This window comes from Sarcophilus harrisii, chromosome 1 (assembly GCF_902635505.1).
Source record: "Sarcophilus harrisii chromosome 1, mSarHar1.11, whole genome shotgun sequence".
Taxonomy (NCBI): Eukaryota; Metazoa; Chordata; class Mammalia; order Dasyuromorphia; family Dasyuridae; genus Sarcophilus; species Sarcophilus harrisii.
In genome coordinates, this window is record NC_045426.1 from 231,955,934 (window position 1) to 231,972,287 (window position 16,354).

At 38.8% G+C, this 16,354-nt stretch overlaps 1 protein-coding gene across 9 annotated transcripts in view; it reads left to right on the plus strand.

Moving 5' to 3' along the window:
• MPRIP (myosin phosphatase Rho interacting protein) overlaps positions 1–16,354 on the plus strand; it is a 223,608-nt gene that overhangs the window by 185,619 nt on the left and 21,635 nt on the right. For 7 of the 9 annotated variants that reach the window (XM_031938253.1, XM_031938247.1, XM_031938244.1 and 4 more), the window contains 4 exons: positions 2,759–6,613; positions 10,786–10,933; positions 12,586–12,703; positions 14,174–14,333. In XM_031938253.1, the coding sequence (XP_031794113.1) occupies positions 2,759–6,613; positions 10,786–10,933; positions 12,586–12,703; positions 14,174–14,333 (4,281 nt within the window). The remainder of the gene's footprint in view (positions 1–2,758; positions 6,614–10,785; positions 10,934–12,585; positions 12,704–14,173; positions 14,334–16,354) is intronic. The other 2 variants (XM_012542817.3, XM_012542816.3) reach the window with 1 other exon arrangement.

Sequence of the window (16,354 nt, forward strand, 5' to 3'; positions counted from 1 at the left end):
TAAAAACTATCACATGCTTAGTTGCTATGAGTTCTTGAAAGGTCTATGAGGAAGTGCTCTGTCTTCGTAGAATGCTCTAGACAAAGAAATATGACTTTCTGTGACCTGTGAAGATTGGTCTTTGGCAATAAGGTCAGTTGGCAGTTGAGATAGTATCAAAACAAATAAGAAATATGGCTTGGGATCCTCCTGCAGACAGGGGAGAGATTTGAATGCCTTTTTTTGGAAGTCTTTCTGGCTGTTCCCACTTCTCTGGGTCAGATCAACCAGAGTGATGACCGTCTTTGAGAGGGATGAATAAGATTTTTATGATCTCAAGTGGGGTTTTAGAAAGCTTTTTTTAGATTCTCTCCACCACCCCCATGACACTGTCTCATGGTCTCTTCTTCTCCTACCCCCCTCAGAATATAACAGTCATAACTATCTATTATGCAGACACTAAGTGTGTGATCCTGGGTAAGTCACTTAACCCTATCTGCCTCAGTTCCTCATCTGTTAAAATTAGTAGAAAATGAAAAGTCCAGATATTTCTTTAGCCTCAGTTTTCTACATTGCCAGCTGTAGCTTCTCTATGGGTTCTGTTACCTCTAACAATAGCTTGGCCACTGCTTTTTCTGAGAGAAATCTTCCTGTCTACGACTTTTAGTCGTAGAACTATAGACCTAGTATGGCCATGATTTCTGAATAATGAAAATGAGTTCTAAACCCTATCCAAAGATCTACTTAAGTAGATTATGTCTTCATAGACTTTCTATGCAGTCAAGTTCCCGAACAGTCTAAAAATTGGTACAACAGGGATGATCAGATCAGAAAATGAACCAGCCTCAGATGTGGGTCCCCTTATGGATACATAGTTTTTTCTCTTGCTTTTCTTTCCTTTCTGTTTCCCTTCTCTCCTCCCCCATCCCTTCTTTTATCCCTTTCCTTTTTCCTTCTCCTCTTGTCTCTTATTTACTTTCTCTTTTCCCTCCTTTTCCTTCCTTTTTCCTCTTCTTTCTCTCTTTCCTTTTTTTTCCAACTTCTTCCCTGAGTTCATGGACTCATAGTCCTTTTGGATATTCCTCAATCCTTTATGACCCTTTCAGATGATTCAGTACCTTCATTGTTCCAGCTGCTTTAAATTTTTCATTGTATGCCCTATAAAACCTAGAGCCTAGAAATAGCAATGGTTTTCAATTATCCCATAGAAATGATATTGAAATCTTTTTTTTTTTTTTTCTTTTTTAGTCATATCTGACTCTTTGTGACTCCATTTAGGGTTTTCTTGGCAAAGAGATTGGAGTGCTTTGCCTTTTCATTTTCTACTAATTTTTACAGATGAGGAACTGAGGCAGATAGGGTTCAGTGACTTACCCAGGATCACACACTTAGTATCTGCAGCTGGATTTGAACTCAAGAAGATGAGTCTTCCTGATTATAGCCCCTCAACTCTTAATAGACTTTCTTATATAGCCTATTAAAAACCAGTTTGGGTTCTAAACTGAACCATTTGAATGAGTGGGATCACTACTCATTAGCTGATAGTGGTATCTGACTAACAGCAGATTTTGCACATTATTTACTTGATAAATGCTTTTTCTGGCTAACCTGGATGATTGCATCAACCTTTCACTGAAGCCCCCAGGTTCAATCCGTGGGTACTAACTTTTCCTTTGATTTGTTGCTGTTATTTCTCAAGATTTATATGGTGCTTGTAAACTTTTCAAAGACTAACAGGAGTCAGAATGAACAAGCACACTTTATCATTCAAATATCATGAGGTTGTTCACTGACCTATCAGGGTGGTTCTCTGCTAACATGTTGGGAGGGCAGGATTGCATGATTTTGGTTTAAGCATGGATTCTAACTAAACATAACTGAGTGTCACATCTGTGGGCTTTCCTTACCAGAAAACAGTACCACAGGCAGGCCAAATTTTTAGGCTGGGCTGCTTTTTTCATCTTTGTTTTACTATTTATTTATTTATTTGTTTGGAAAAAAGAAAAAAATATTAGTTCTGTCTACTTTTGCATGCCTTTCATTTGTTCATTTTTTCCCCCTCTTTGCATGCCTTACTTTCTTGTTTTGAATTCTACAAAGGTTTGTTTGTTTTGTGGGTCATTTTTTCCTTTATGATTTCCATCCCCTCCCTTCCATTTGTCTATTTATAGGTTAAGATTAAATCCTTCATGTTATAGGATTTAGTAACATTTCAAAAAGAAATGAGCAGCCTACAGAAATGTCATCCCAAGCAGCCATCTTCCCTTCTTGTATTTGGCAGGAAGTGATGTCGTTTATTTGCACGTCACTTCTTTGGTTTTGTTTTTTGTTTTTTGCTTTTTTTTCTTTCAGGATTTGCTCTCCAGAACTGTGCACTTTTTGTTTTGCAAAACAAACAAACAAAAAATTGCAGATTTCTCCCCTCTTTTCCTCCTGTCCTCACTTCCGACCTCTCTCTTGTTGTTTTGTCTTCGTTTTCCTTATTGGTGTGTTCCATTTTTCAGTTTGGTTTGGTTGATTTCTCTTAGACTCTGTTATATATTAGAGATGTTTGATGTTATTGTCCACGTTTTCTGTTTACCTGGAAGCAGTTGCTTAAAAAATTAAGATGATTTGTTGAGTTAAAAAAAAAAATTAAAAATATATGCAAAGAACAAAAGTCATCCAAGATGGGTCAACCCAAGGAACTTTTCTAATGGTCCATCCTGACCAGAGGTGTGACACTCAGAAATGAACACCAAGAGTGTTACTAATTTAATATTTGATCAATTTTTTTAAGACTGAGGTGGCCACCTCACCATCCGGTGCCTGGCAGAGGCTCCATAAAGTCAATCAAGATCTCCAAAGTGAGCTTGAAACCCAATGCCAACGCCAGGAGTTGATCAATCATCAAATTCAGTCCCTGAAACGTAGTTATGGGGAGGCAAAGGACATCATCCGGCACCACGAAGTTGAAATCCAGCGGCTGCAGGCAAGACTGAGCAATGCTGCTGCAGAGCTGTCGATCAAAGAGCAGGCTCTGGCCAAGCTCAAGAACGACTTAAAGATGGAGAAGGAGAAGGTCACAGAGCAGCTGGAAGAGTGGCAGCAGAGTGAAAGCACCCTGAGCTTCCAGCTGAGGGTGAGCGAGCAGCAGCTTCGAAGTGCCGAAGCCCTGCTCCTGGAGAAGACCCAAGAGCTGCGGGACCTGGAGATGCAGCAGGCCTTGCACCGAGACCATCAGAAGGAGGTGCAGAGGCTCCAGGACAGAATTGCTGACCTCAGCCAGCAGCTTGGGGCCAGGGAGCAGGCTCAGGCCCTGATGGAGGAGAAGCTGCAGAAGAATTACGAGCTTCTGCTGGAAAGCTGTGAGAAGGAAAAGCAGGCTTTGCTGCAGAACCTCAAGGAGGTGGAGGACAAGGCCTGCGAGTATGAAGATCAGCTGCAAGACCATGAGCAGCAGATGGAAATTCTCCAGAAGGAGAAACTAAGTGCAAAATTCGAAGGCAGTGAGCTCGTGCATCAGCTGGAGGAGCAGCTAGAGGTAAAGGAGGCCAGCATCCAGAAGCTGGCTGAGCACATTCGGAGTCTTCAAGAAGAACGGGATGAAATTAAGCAGCGGTTCTCAGAGCTGATGAATCAAGTTGCAGAGTCTGACCACAAAGTTGCTAAACTACAAGAAAAACTCAAGTCGTGGGAGGTGGATTATCAAACGCTGGAGCAGTCTTATCAGAAAGTCCTGGATCAGTTCCAGGGAATGCACACTGTCCTGAAAGAAAAGGAGGAGGAATTGAAACACATCAAGGAAATGCATGAGAAAATTCTGGAGAAGAAAGACCAGGACCTCCATGAGGCTCTGGTGAAAATGACTGCACTGGGTGGCAGCCTGGAAGAAACGGAAATGAAGCTCTTCCAGGCCAAGGAGGAGCTGTTAAGAAAGGCCGCTGACAGCAGCACTAAGGACGGGGAAGAGCCGGGTGCCCAGCCAGATGTGCAAGAAGACAGCCCTGTGGAGCTGGGGTCAAACCTACAAGCTGTGGGAGCACCGCTTGGTTCTTACCATGTGCCCCTGCAGAACGAAGAAGCTGCTCCGAAGGAGTTATGTGGGGAGCTCTTGGAGAGGGGCCTTGAGGATGCCCTAGCCCCGCTCAAGTCGACGGAGCCTGCAGATCAGCAAGGGCATCAGAAAGCCCTCGTGAAGCCCGACGGGGGAGCCCCCGGTGCTAAAAGGCAGAGGATTCGCTTTTCCAGTATCCAGTGCCAAAAATACATCCACCCAGAAGGATCAGAAAAGAACTGGACGAGTAGCACATCTTCAGACACCAGCCAGGACCGGTCACTCTCTGAGGAAAGCATGTCATCGGAACCCGTTCCTAGCTGTCTCCCTTCTGGAGTCAGTGACCCAGAAACTTATATTTCCATCATACATTCCCTGGAAACCAAGCTTTATATTACTGAAGAAAAGCTCAAAGATGTGACTATGAAGCTGGAGAGCCAGCAGGGCCAGAATCAAGAGACTTTAATTGCTCTTCATCACCAGTGGGCCGGGACAGAGTCACAGCTACATGAACAGTTACAGGCCAGTCTGTCGCAAGTTGGTGCCTTGGTTTCCCAGCTAGAAAAGGAAAGGCAGGAAAAGCTAAAGTTGGTAGAAAATCACGTGGGTGAGCTGGGGGACTTCCAAATCAAAAACACTCAGGCTCTGACCTGTTTAGAGAAATGCAGGGAACAGCTCAGATCTTTGCCAAAGGTGGAAAAAGAACAAGAGCAAGATTTGTGTATGGCTACTCTGGCCAGCCTGGAGACCACTTTATCAAATGCAATCCGGGTTTTGCATCACGTACCGTCCTCTTCAAATGGCCTGAGTCAAGCTTCGCTTGGAGAAGGCAGTTCACTAAATGAAGGTCAGTCAGCTCTACAGGTACAACCCCAGGTCCTTGAACTGACTGAGGAAGAGCAGTTGAGGTTACTTTCCCAGAGAATAGCTTTCGAAGCTTCATTGATAAATCAGATAGCCGAGTCCTTAAAAAATGCAAGTTCTGATATTTCCCACATTCTCCAGGAGATTTACCTGACAGCAAAGGCAGCAATGGAACCCACACATGTGGTTAACACAGCTGCAACCTTAGCAGATAGCTTGTCTAAAAAATTAATCCTGGAAGGTGAGTTTTGGAACCAGGTAGAGGAACTCAGTAAGCACTTGGTACCACACAGGGAGGAGGAAGCAAATAAATCAGAAGCTGACCATTTCAGTTTCCCACAAGACCTTGTCACGGCAGTAGCAGATGCTACATTGATCAGGGCAGAACTTGGTGTAACTGCACAGTCCATGAGGGAGTCGTTTTACCAAAAGCTGGAAAATATTGAAGACAACCTCAACAGGACCAGAATTGCACTTCGACAACACAAGTGTATGCTAGGGGAAATCCTGAAAGCCTACAGGACTCCTGATTTTGAAAGAGTGATGCAACAGATTTCAGAAGCCTTTGGTTTTCCTGATAGTGTTACGGGAGATGTGCCCATAACTGGGGACTGGAGCTCATCAGAAATGCTGCCGTGTCCAGACTCGGGGGGATCCCCGGAGTGCCCTGCCTTGCCAGGTCAGAGCAATGTGGCCCTTAATGAACAGATAGCTCAGCAGCTGAAAGACAGGGCCCAGGTCTTAGAGGAAGTAGCTTCTGCTCTCGTCTCACTGCCTGCACTGGAGTCCATGAGTGACTGTCAACAGCTTCTCAAAGCTTCACAAAGACTTTCATATTTTAGTTGCTTAAATCATCTTGGCCATTATTCTTCTTTATTAGTTCAAGATGCAATTATTCAAGCTCAGGTTTGTTACTCAGTTTGCAAAATGAGGCTGGAGTATGAAAGAGAGCTTAAGTTTTACAAAGAGTCCTGGAAGAACAGTGTGGATGCCTCGTTCCATGAGCCAACACGGGCCATTGTTGCCCTTCGGATGGAGTATGAAGAACTTCTTCACAAGCAAAAGAGTGAGTACTTGGAAGTGATTTCCATTATTGAAAGGGAAAATGATGAGCTGAAAGCAAAAGTTGCTCAGCTAGACTGTCAGCAGCGATGCTTGGAAGAAGTCGAAAGCAAGCACAGCGAAAGCATCTTTGCTCTTCAGGATCGATATGAAGAGGAGATCCGAAGTGTGGTGGAACAATTAAATAGCACCAAAAATACTTTGCAGGCAGAGAGAACCAGGGTCTTGAGTCAGCTAGATGCATCTGTGAAAGATAAACAGGATATGGAAAGGTTTCATGTGGAGCAAATGCAGACCCTTGAGGACAAATTTCAGCTGAAAATAAAAGAATTGCAGATAATTCATGAAGAAGAACTTCGGACCTTGCAGGAACATTATACCCAGAACCTTCAGTGTTTGCAAGAAACACTGAACCATTACCAAAGGCAGAACCCAGAAGTACCACCTTCCACAGAACCCCAGTCTATCCATCACATTTGGCCCACAGACCAACTCGATGGTGCCATGTTAATGACAGAAGATGAGCCAGATTCTATGACTGGGCTGAGAGAGCGCATCCAAGAGCTGGAGGCCAAGATGAACGTCATGAGAGAAGAACTGGAACATAAAGACCTGGAGGGAAATGCCTCAACTCTGAGGGAAAAATACCAAAAAGACTTTGAGAATCTTAAGGTTTATTTAAAAGCATCATTTAATTTACAGAGTATTTACTGGGGAGAACGTTACCTTCTTAATGCAATGTTCTTGTTTGCTCCTGATTTTTTTTTTGGCTTTTAGGTCAGAGTTAAGTAATGGCTTGATTCTAAGTCAAATACCTTGAAACAATGGATAAGTTTTAAATTGTATTAGCTACATGTGTTCTTCATTTGCCATGATGCAATCTTATTGCATTGCTCACAGCTTCTGGTAATGGTCTTTCTGTTTGATTTTAGCAAAAGGATAAGAGAAAAATAGCTTCTCTTTGAAAAGATTCCCAAAAGGAAAGCTTTCAATCATTTTTTTCAGGGTTGGTGAGGGAGCTGTTATTCCCAGAGAAGAAAGGCAAATGACAAAAAAATACATTTCAATGGCTTTTTCTTATTATTTTATCAGACATGAACATTGCATAATGTTTTTCCTTCTGCTTGAGATGCCCCTTTTGTGACTTTTCTAAGAAAGCAGTTTTGCATTTTAGAATTTGCTTTCCTTTCTTTTCCTCTTTCCTGATTGCCTTCCTATCCCATCCTCTGTCTTAAAAGAGCTGGTACCACTGGCCCCAGTCTGGTCCTTTATTTTTGAGATCTTTTTAGATTGAAAACTATCAAAGGCTATGAAATAAATATCATCTCTAATAATGAGCAATTCAAGTATCTGTTTTGCCCTTTTATATTTGATAGTTCTAAAAGAAACTTTATGGGATTTTCCTCTGAAATAAGAATTTTTGCAAGACAAACAGTGCACAGTTTGTAATACCTTGTCTAATTCCATTCTTGACTGGACCAGATGTTGAAGTTTATTTGTTTTCTTCATGAGAACATGCGTTTTTTCTTGCCATGCATGGGTTTGTTACCTATTTCCTTTTTCTAGGGAAACATAATTTGCAAGTAGCTGAAAAGAGTTCAGAATTCAACCTGTAACCATGGAACAATTTATTTTGTTTTTAATATTAATTGGCCTCTAGTGGGTTCTAACCGGGGAAATTGATTACCCCCAGATAACTTGTATAATGACCAGTTTTTAAGGAACAAAACAGTGGTCTTAAATATTTGTCTGACTTTTACTTCCCTTTCTTTAGAGACCACATGTCAATTCTTATTTCCTAGGAATTTAGTCCCCAAATGAGTGTCATCACACCTCCTCATTTAGAGCTTCAAAACTTTTAAAAGACCAATGCCCTTCTTTTATGGTACAGTTGCCTCCATAGCATTTTTTAGTGGGATTCTAATATCCAGAAATCTTTACCACTGGCAAGCTGAACAATCTCTTCTGTTAGACTCTGTAGCCAAGATCAGATTGTATGTCTTTCATCATTTCCACTCTGAAATAGCAGATAGAAATCATCAGCTTTATATTCTAATTCTCTGTTCATAGTGAACTCTGACTTGAAGAACGACCCTGGTACATGCAGAATGCAAACATACAGCTGTATTAAGATTGAAGAATTGAGAAGATTGTATTTTATTGAGAAAACAATAATAATTAGCAGTAGAGGAATTATTTACAAACCACTTCTTGGCGTGCTCTTGCTGCAGCTATATAACATTCATTCTAAATGAGGAAATAAATCACTGGAGTTTGTGAAAAATACTCACTCACCTTACATGTAGACTTTTATAGAGGTCAGGAAAAAAAGTATTCTTTGTTCATATCCTCTGTGAAATTAGTTATCCCTTCATAGCACCTAAGTGAGTCTTCATAATCAAATTTCTAGTTTTTATAATTAGTGTGTACACTGAGCTTTATAAATCATTGCCTTCATATAAAGTTTAATTGCCTCTTATCTGTGAGATACATACATACACATAAAAATAATAAATTTGGCTTCTTTAGCTTGCTACTTAAGTAATTATGCTTGATGAGTCCCAATATTGGGCTGTATCATACTGCTAGTTAGCAACAGATCAGAATGGAATGGGCTTTTTCATGATTGATATGTATTTATTTAAAGAATCTCTTTGAGGGCTTAACATTGATAGATTTGATTCTACCCTAAGTTATGGGGTGCTACATCAAATCTCTGTGTCTGGCTGGTCCACAGCATTTTTATAGAACTCTTTGACATAGAATGCAAAAGCAAATTCTCTGATTGAGAGCCTAGCCAAGTCTATTGTTACATAGAATAGTTGTATTGAAAGGTGGCTTATATACTTGGGAAGTATGTACTTAAAGTCTATTTCCTCTCAAGGTTCCAGAAGACCCATTAATGAGGTCCTTAGGATTTTGCTTCTCTCTTCTAAATCTTTCCTGACCCAGCTAGATAGTTTCAGTTATGGAAATCTTATAATAACATGATTAAGTCAACTTTTTAAAAGAGAGATATATGCAAAGAAGTAGCCAAATCTCCAATGAGTTTCACAAAAAATAGAAATGTGCAATGAGAGAGAAAATGCCAAAAAGATTGTCAAGTTAACTCGAGAGTTTTACATTTACATTAACTCCATCTTTAGGAAGGACGGCAGCATCAGAATCAAGTTTAATTGTCACTTTAAAGAACAAAATAAAAATATCCAAAGATATTATATAGTTAGACCTCAAATCCATAGTCTTAACAAGCAGCAGCATACAATCTAAACCAAGTCTTAAACTTTTTGCACTTGCAATCCTTTTTTTACCCAAGAAATTTTTACACAACCCTAGGTATAGATATATATAATAAGTATCTTTCAAATCAAACATTTACTGATGACAAGTCATAATTTTGTGACTCCCAAATTGTTACGTGACCCTGTATGGGACTGTAACCCATAATTTGAGAAGCTTTGATCTAAATTAATACTTAAATTTTTGCTTGTCATTTCTTCTATTCTTTTAAAAATTGTGGCCTGTCTTCACAAGAAACTTGGCATTTGAGAGATCCTTCAGGATAGGAGGGAAAAATGTGTCATTGCATTGAAACAGTCCTTTTTATTCCCCCTGTGTCATTTTTATAATTGATCTAATATCACAAGCAGCCTGCTTAGATAGGTCAGGCCAAAATTTCCATCCTGAAATTAGGAGATTGTTCTATGATTTCCTAGTCAAGATTTATGTCCATCACAATTTGAAAATGCTGAACCCAATGAATTTTTTAGCCATTAAAGAAGCCATCAGGTTAAGTAACATGACACAGACTAGTGTCTGTTTGCCTTCTGAGCCTGAAAAGGCGGCACTTAGACTCTATATTGAGTATAGATACAGAGTGCCAGCAATAACTTCTGTAAGCAATTAGGTTACATTACTAATAATCTCTTAAAATTACTTAAAAGTTTGAAAATTGGAATTAAACTTTGGCATTAGGGCACAAAACATAGCATTTGAGCTCAGTCATCTGGCCCAACTTCTTTATTTTATGTAAGAGGTAACTGAATTTCAGAAAAGTTGAACCCAAGGTCAGTCAGTTTAAGGCAAAATTGGGAACCCAGGACACCTGACTCAAGTCCAGTGCATTTTCCATTAAATAATGACAGCAATAGGGTCCAGATTGGATTTGGGTTTTTTTTGTTTTTTGGGTTTTTTTTTGAGTATCAAACACATTTTACAAATTATGCTTTCCATTCCTTACAACATAGTCCCTTGAAAATTTACTTTAAAATCTAAACTTTAAGTCTCAGCTTTCTCAATTTGTCTGCCAACTTCTTTTTTCCTTCTCTTCCATCAACAAGAAATAAAGGTTGGTTATTGGCCTTAAAAAGTTTGTCCATTTAAGTTGTTATTGCACTAATTTCCCAACTCTAACAACTATTTTTAAGAGGAAACACATGAGCTTTTCTCTTGATAGTGATGAAATTTAAAACAGTTATATGGAAATAAAATTGGCTTTTTTTTTCCATTGAAAAATCTTTCCCTAAAATTTTTGACAAGTGAAAAGTGACACAAGTCACTTATTTAACTGTCTAAATAGTGACAATTTAAAGAGCTTCTCCAACTATCCTTTGCCCTGTCTAGCTCTTCCCCTTTATTCCTTCCCTCCGCCAATTTATGCATGTGCTCCCTCAATCACTGCACCCTCAGTAGTACTCTGCCACTGGACATGATTTTTTTGGGATTTGAGTCTGCTTCAAGAGGCCTGGCTTGAAGAGAATTGCTTGCTTTATAGTTTGGCATCCTGACTTAGATCTGAAAAAAAAAAAAGAACAGAAGCTTCAAGTCCCTTTTGCTTTTTGTAGGCAACATGTGAACGAGGGTTTGCTGCTATGGAAGAGACACATCAGAAGAAGATAGAAGATCTTCAAAGGCAGCACCAGCGGGAACTGGAGAAACTGCGGGAAGAGAAGGATCGCTTGTTAGCAGAGGAGACGGCTGCTACCATATCAGGTGGTCAAGTTTGCATGCAAAACTTGGATCTTCCTTTTACCTTGACTTAGTCTGGATACAGTGTAACTTATTAAGTTAAATTACCATTTCAAAGCCTAGATTTTAGGTTAATTCCTAGAGAAATGATTAAAATTTTCCTTGAAAAAAAGTAGGTATTTTATTTTCTTTCTCATTTTTTTCTGGTTTAATTTGATTTTTTTGTGCAACAAGATAATTGTATAAATATTTATGCATATATTGGATTTAATATATATTTCTACCATGTTTAACATATATTGGACTACTTGTCATCTTGGGAAGGGGAGGGAATTGGAGCACAAGATTTTGCAAGGGTTAATGTTAAAGAAATTTTTTTTTTAAATGCAGGTAAGGGTTAATGTTGAAAAATTATTCATGCATATGTTTTGAAAATAAAAAGCTTTAAGAAAGAAAGAGAAGGACAAAAGAAAAATGAAAAAAAAAAATGCAGGTATTGGAGACTTCCCAGTGTGGCCATGAAGTAGCAGAGAAATGAAGCTTTGACTTCCTTGCACTGACTCTCTTGATTCCAGTGTAATGTCCCAGCAGGAGGTTTCCCTCAGCTGGGCTGTTCTCCAACAGGTGGCTTTTATCCCTTCAGCCTCCAGTGACCCTCACTCAGCCTGTTTTCTGGCCCTGAATCCGCTCTTGGCCCCACACCCATTTGGCTTCAGCCAATTGGGCTCCTACAAATTTTACAGTAATTGAATAGGCATAAAAATGTGAAACCCTGAAGAAAAGACTCCTACCAACTTATTACAGCATTCTCTACCGTGTCCAAAATATAAAATGGGTAGAGCTCTTGCTTCAAAGATATCCCCCCCCCCCCCCTTTTAATCTTCACAGATGCTTTGTCCCAGGCAAGAACTACCAAATTTATTTTGTTTTATTCTTCCTTTGAAGCACAGTATTACTCATGCCTGAAATTAATTACTATTTCCAAAGAGACTTACCATTTTTGTCCAAGAATAAAAATACAACAACCCTAAAACTCACTTATAAAAAATTCCATTGTTTAGAAACCAGTGTTTGAATCCAACAATTATCTTATTAGTCCCATTCTTTTTCAACTTAAAAAAAAAAAAAAAGAGGAGGAAAGAAAGCATCCCTTAGTTGTATAGAAGGAGAAAAACCTTTTCTCCATTACTTCTAAGGAACAAGAATTTTCTTTATAAACTTGAAGATCCCTGTCTTCTTTAAGCCAGGCTAACCTATAATCAATGATATGAGAATCTAAGACTTCTTGCTGGTTCATAGAAAATTCAGTCTTTCATTTAGGGGAGGGGGTGGGGGGGTAAGAGGTGAAAAATTGGAACAAGAGGTTTGGCAATTGTTAATGCTGTAAAGTTACCTATGTATATATCCTGTAAATAAAAGGCTATTAAATAAAAAAATTAAAAAAAAAAAAAAAAAAAGAAAAAGAAAATTCAGTCTTTTAAAAAATTTCTTATAATGTATTATTGCTATTTGCCACATGAACTAACAGGAAGAAGTAAGTTACAGGAGATTTACTTGTTCAATCTGAAAAAAAATATAAGGATACAAAAAAGCACCATACTCTGGACCACTTTGAAATAAAAAAAGCCTGGTTCCCAACCCCCTCTAATTACTAAGCTTCTTTTCAATCTTTACAGCAATTGAGGCCATGAAGAATGCTCATCGGGAAGAAATGGAGAGGGAATTGGAGAAGACCCATCGCTCTCAGATCAGCAGTGTCAATTCAGATATCGAGGCCCTTAGGAGACAGTACCTGTATGTTTGTTTTTTTGTTTTGTTTTATTCCTTTGGGAATGTGGGTGTATATTCAGGAGAGGGAGAAACAGATAGAAACTCTCTGCTGTTAGCAAGACAGGGTCACCTGGCAGCAAGAGTTTCCACACAACTGTGATAAATGACTGCTAGTTAACCTGCAAAACACTACTAGAATGTGTGTGTGTGTATTTATATCTAGCAATTCCTTTTTCTCAAAGAGGAACACCTTCAAATTAGGGGCATATGCATTAAATAAGAAAAGTCAGCTTTAATCCATATTTTACCACTCATGAAATAGCATTCGGAACCCTCTGAGAAAAAGACCACTAGATAAAGTATTATTTCTTTTCTGCTTTTTCCTCTATTATTTTGGGAATGTTGGTAAAGGTGGAACACAAGATATCAGCCAATTCCATGTATTTGAGCTATTGTTTTTAATTTCTAAAGGAAACTCAAAACTGGTTATGTCAAGGTTTTTTTGTCTTATATGAAAATTAACTTAGGGTTAAGGATTTAATGGAGCTTTCCTCTTGGATAATAAGTTTACTGGTATGTTATCTATATCAAAGTCTTTTACTTTCTGAACATGTGTATTCAGTAATTTGCTTGTGAATGGTTGGCTGGTAACAGATTGATTTATTTCAGTGATTTTCACCTAAATTGGGACTTAGCTTCCTTCTTGGTCCTACCAATGCTTTTGACTCTAATCCCGCATGAGTTTCTTTTTGGCTTGAGCCACTTAACCATGCTACAGAAATTAAGAATAATTCAGTAAGCACAAGGCTATAGAGACTAAAGGGAAGTGGGAAGGAATCACAGCTGTCTCTAATGACTGCTTTTCTTCTGGGCCCAGACCTTCTTTCCCATAATGGATTTACAGGGTTTTATGCTTCTGGCTGTTGCCTTAACTTTTTTTTTTTCCTTTTTTGAGATTTATTTATTTATTTATTTGGGTGGAAAGGCATTTATTAAATATTTATTGTGTTCAAAAAACTGTGCTAAATACTGGTATACAGTGTATAACTTTTGTTGAATGTTGATCATATTAAGTGAGATGTGTAAAGGTTCTGCCTTCAAAAGTCAGGGAGTCAGTGACCTCAAATATGCATTGGTTGTATTTAAAGAGGGAAGAACCTTTCATTTTAAAATATTTGAAAGACCCTACAAAGAGAGTTTTGCAGAGATTACAGAAAATGATAGGGTCGTAGGAAGCACGGCATGGTGCTGGGCTTCTGTAGAAGCAGGAGGGACCTCGGCTTGAGCCCTGCCTCCAACACTTATTAGCTGTGAGACTATGTGATTAACCTTTCTAAATCTGTCTGCTTCTTCATTTGTAAAATGGAGCAGTGCTACCTGTAGTTTTGAGCTAAAAGAGTTCTCGTGAGGATCACATGAGATAAAGCTCATAAAGTACTTCGTAAACTATAAAGCCATGTAGAAATGTCAGCTTTTATCATTGTTTATTTACAGGGAAGAGTTGCAATCAGTCCAGCGGGAACTGGAAGTCCTTTCAGAACAGTACTCTCAAAAATGCTTGGAAAATGCTCATTTGGCTCAGGCTTTGGAGGCGGAGAGGCAGGCCCTTCGCCAGTGCCAGAGAGAAAATCAGGAGCTCAATGCACATAATCAGGTAAAAAAAATTCAAAAGCTCTCTAGACCAGAGAAGTCATTGTCTAGTACAATCACAACTAAAAGTTTTTGCATAAAGATATATTCCATCTTTTCTTCCGCTTATGCTCCTTATATTTATCTTTTCCCCATTAGTCCATTAACTTTGGAATCACTACCCCCAGATTTCTTTGAATAGTTTCTCCTATAAGAGAGGTTTAGAAAATTAGTTCAGAATCTGCGATTATTGTCTTCTTTTTTGCTCTCAAGCCCTATGTGACTGTATTAATATTTATTGGGCACCCACTATATCCATAGCATGGTTAGGTATTGTGGAAGACAGCTCCTGTCCCCAAGAATTTAAAGATATATGGGTGCGATTGTCTGAACCACTTTCAAGAGGATCCCTGCTTGTGGGTGGAAAGTTGGACTAGATAATGAAAAATTTCTTCTGTTCCTGAAAGTCTATGATACTGATACATGCACATGAAGTAATTATAATGTTTTGCTTTGCATTGATTGACATGAGGTATCAAGAGAGTAATACAGATCACTGCTCTACTAGGTCAAATCGGAGAGATGTCAATGCTGGAATACTTTTTAGAGGAAAGTGGGACTCAATTTAGCCTTAAAGTAATAGGATTTGGGACATAGCAGAGCATGTTCTAGGCTTCTAAGGATGGCAGGATGAGCAAAGGCTTAGAATCAGGAATAAACATAGTATTTCTAGATTAGCGAATGAAAAAACATTTATTAAATTGTTACTTTGCACCAAGTATTATGCTAAATACCAGAGATGAAAGTATTTCTTTTCCATTCCATTATATTTTTATTTATTATGTTAAATTTCTATTATTTTCTTTATTATTATTATTTTTTTTTCTAATCCCCTTCCTTTTACTTTTTTTTAATAGTGTTTCATTTTTCCAAATACTTGCAAAGATAGTTTTCAGCATTCACCTTTGCAAAACCTTGTATTCCACATTTTTCTCCCTCCCTCCCACTCCTTCCCCAACACAAGAAGTAATCTGATCTAGGTTAAATACAGGCAATGACAAAAATATTTTTGAAAACAGAATAGAAAAATCAAAATATTCCCTGCTCTCCAGGAGCTCTCCTAACATTCTAATTGGGAGAAGAATACTTAAAAAAAAGTTCAACTGTAGAATGGAATAGAAAGGCCCCCAAATCCTAGGGATACTGCACAGAGGCAACACCCACATCTAGGGGTCTTGAAAAGGCTGTCAGATGGCAGTTCCAGGGTTTGAAGGGCATAGAGACAAGGTAGATTATATTATAAAAACTGAAAGGACTTAGGAGGAGGCAGTGGGAAGCAGATAGTAAAGCCCAGTGATTATCTATTTCACCAGAAGGAATAGAATTGGTAACCCTTATCTCATCCAAACTGTGTTAGCAGTTAGGCAGTCCTAGTGACAGGGCAAGATGGGAGAAGAGAGAGCCCAGGGGCTGGTTTGGTCAGGGCATACTCCAGGCTTTTTTGAGCATGAAGCCTGTTCCTCATTTAAATATGTGTGTATATACATATACACAATAAAACATACACAAAATAGAAATTTTTAAAAGATGAGATAAATGACTTTTTTAAAAAAGTAATTTTTAAAATTAGTTTTAATTCTTTTTGTTGTTTTGTTCTGATTAAAATTATCACCAGCCACAAGGCAAGAAGATGGACAGTGGGTAACTATGCCAGAGAAAATGGAGTTTTCCTACTGGCAACTTTAGTGCTGCTGTGGTGGCTGTTTGGGTCCTAGTTAGGGGGAAGATGGAAGCCTTCACAGTGACCAGGGTAGGGGTGGGAAGCTGAGGGGTGGAATGAGGAAGTAATAGAGGATAATAGGTAAATGTGGAAGGCGTACAGCCCATCTTCCCACCCTCCAACTGATGACCTATCACTTTGAGACCATGCCCAATTCATATTTTGGATACCACTGTATTAGAGAGTAACAGACAGAGAACATGAATGTAATTATATTGGGGAGAAGTTGAATAAGATTAGGAGATTTGATTTCATTTTCCCATACA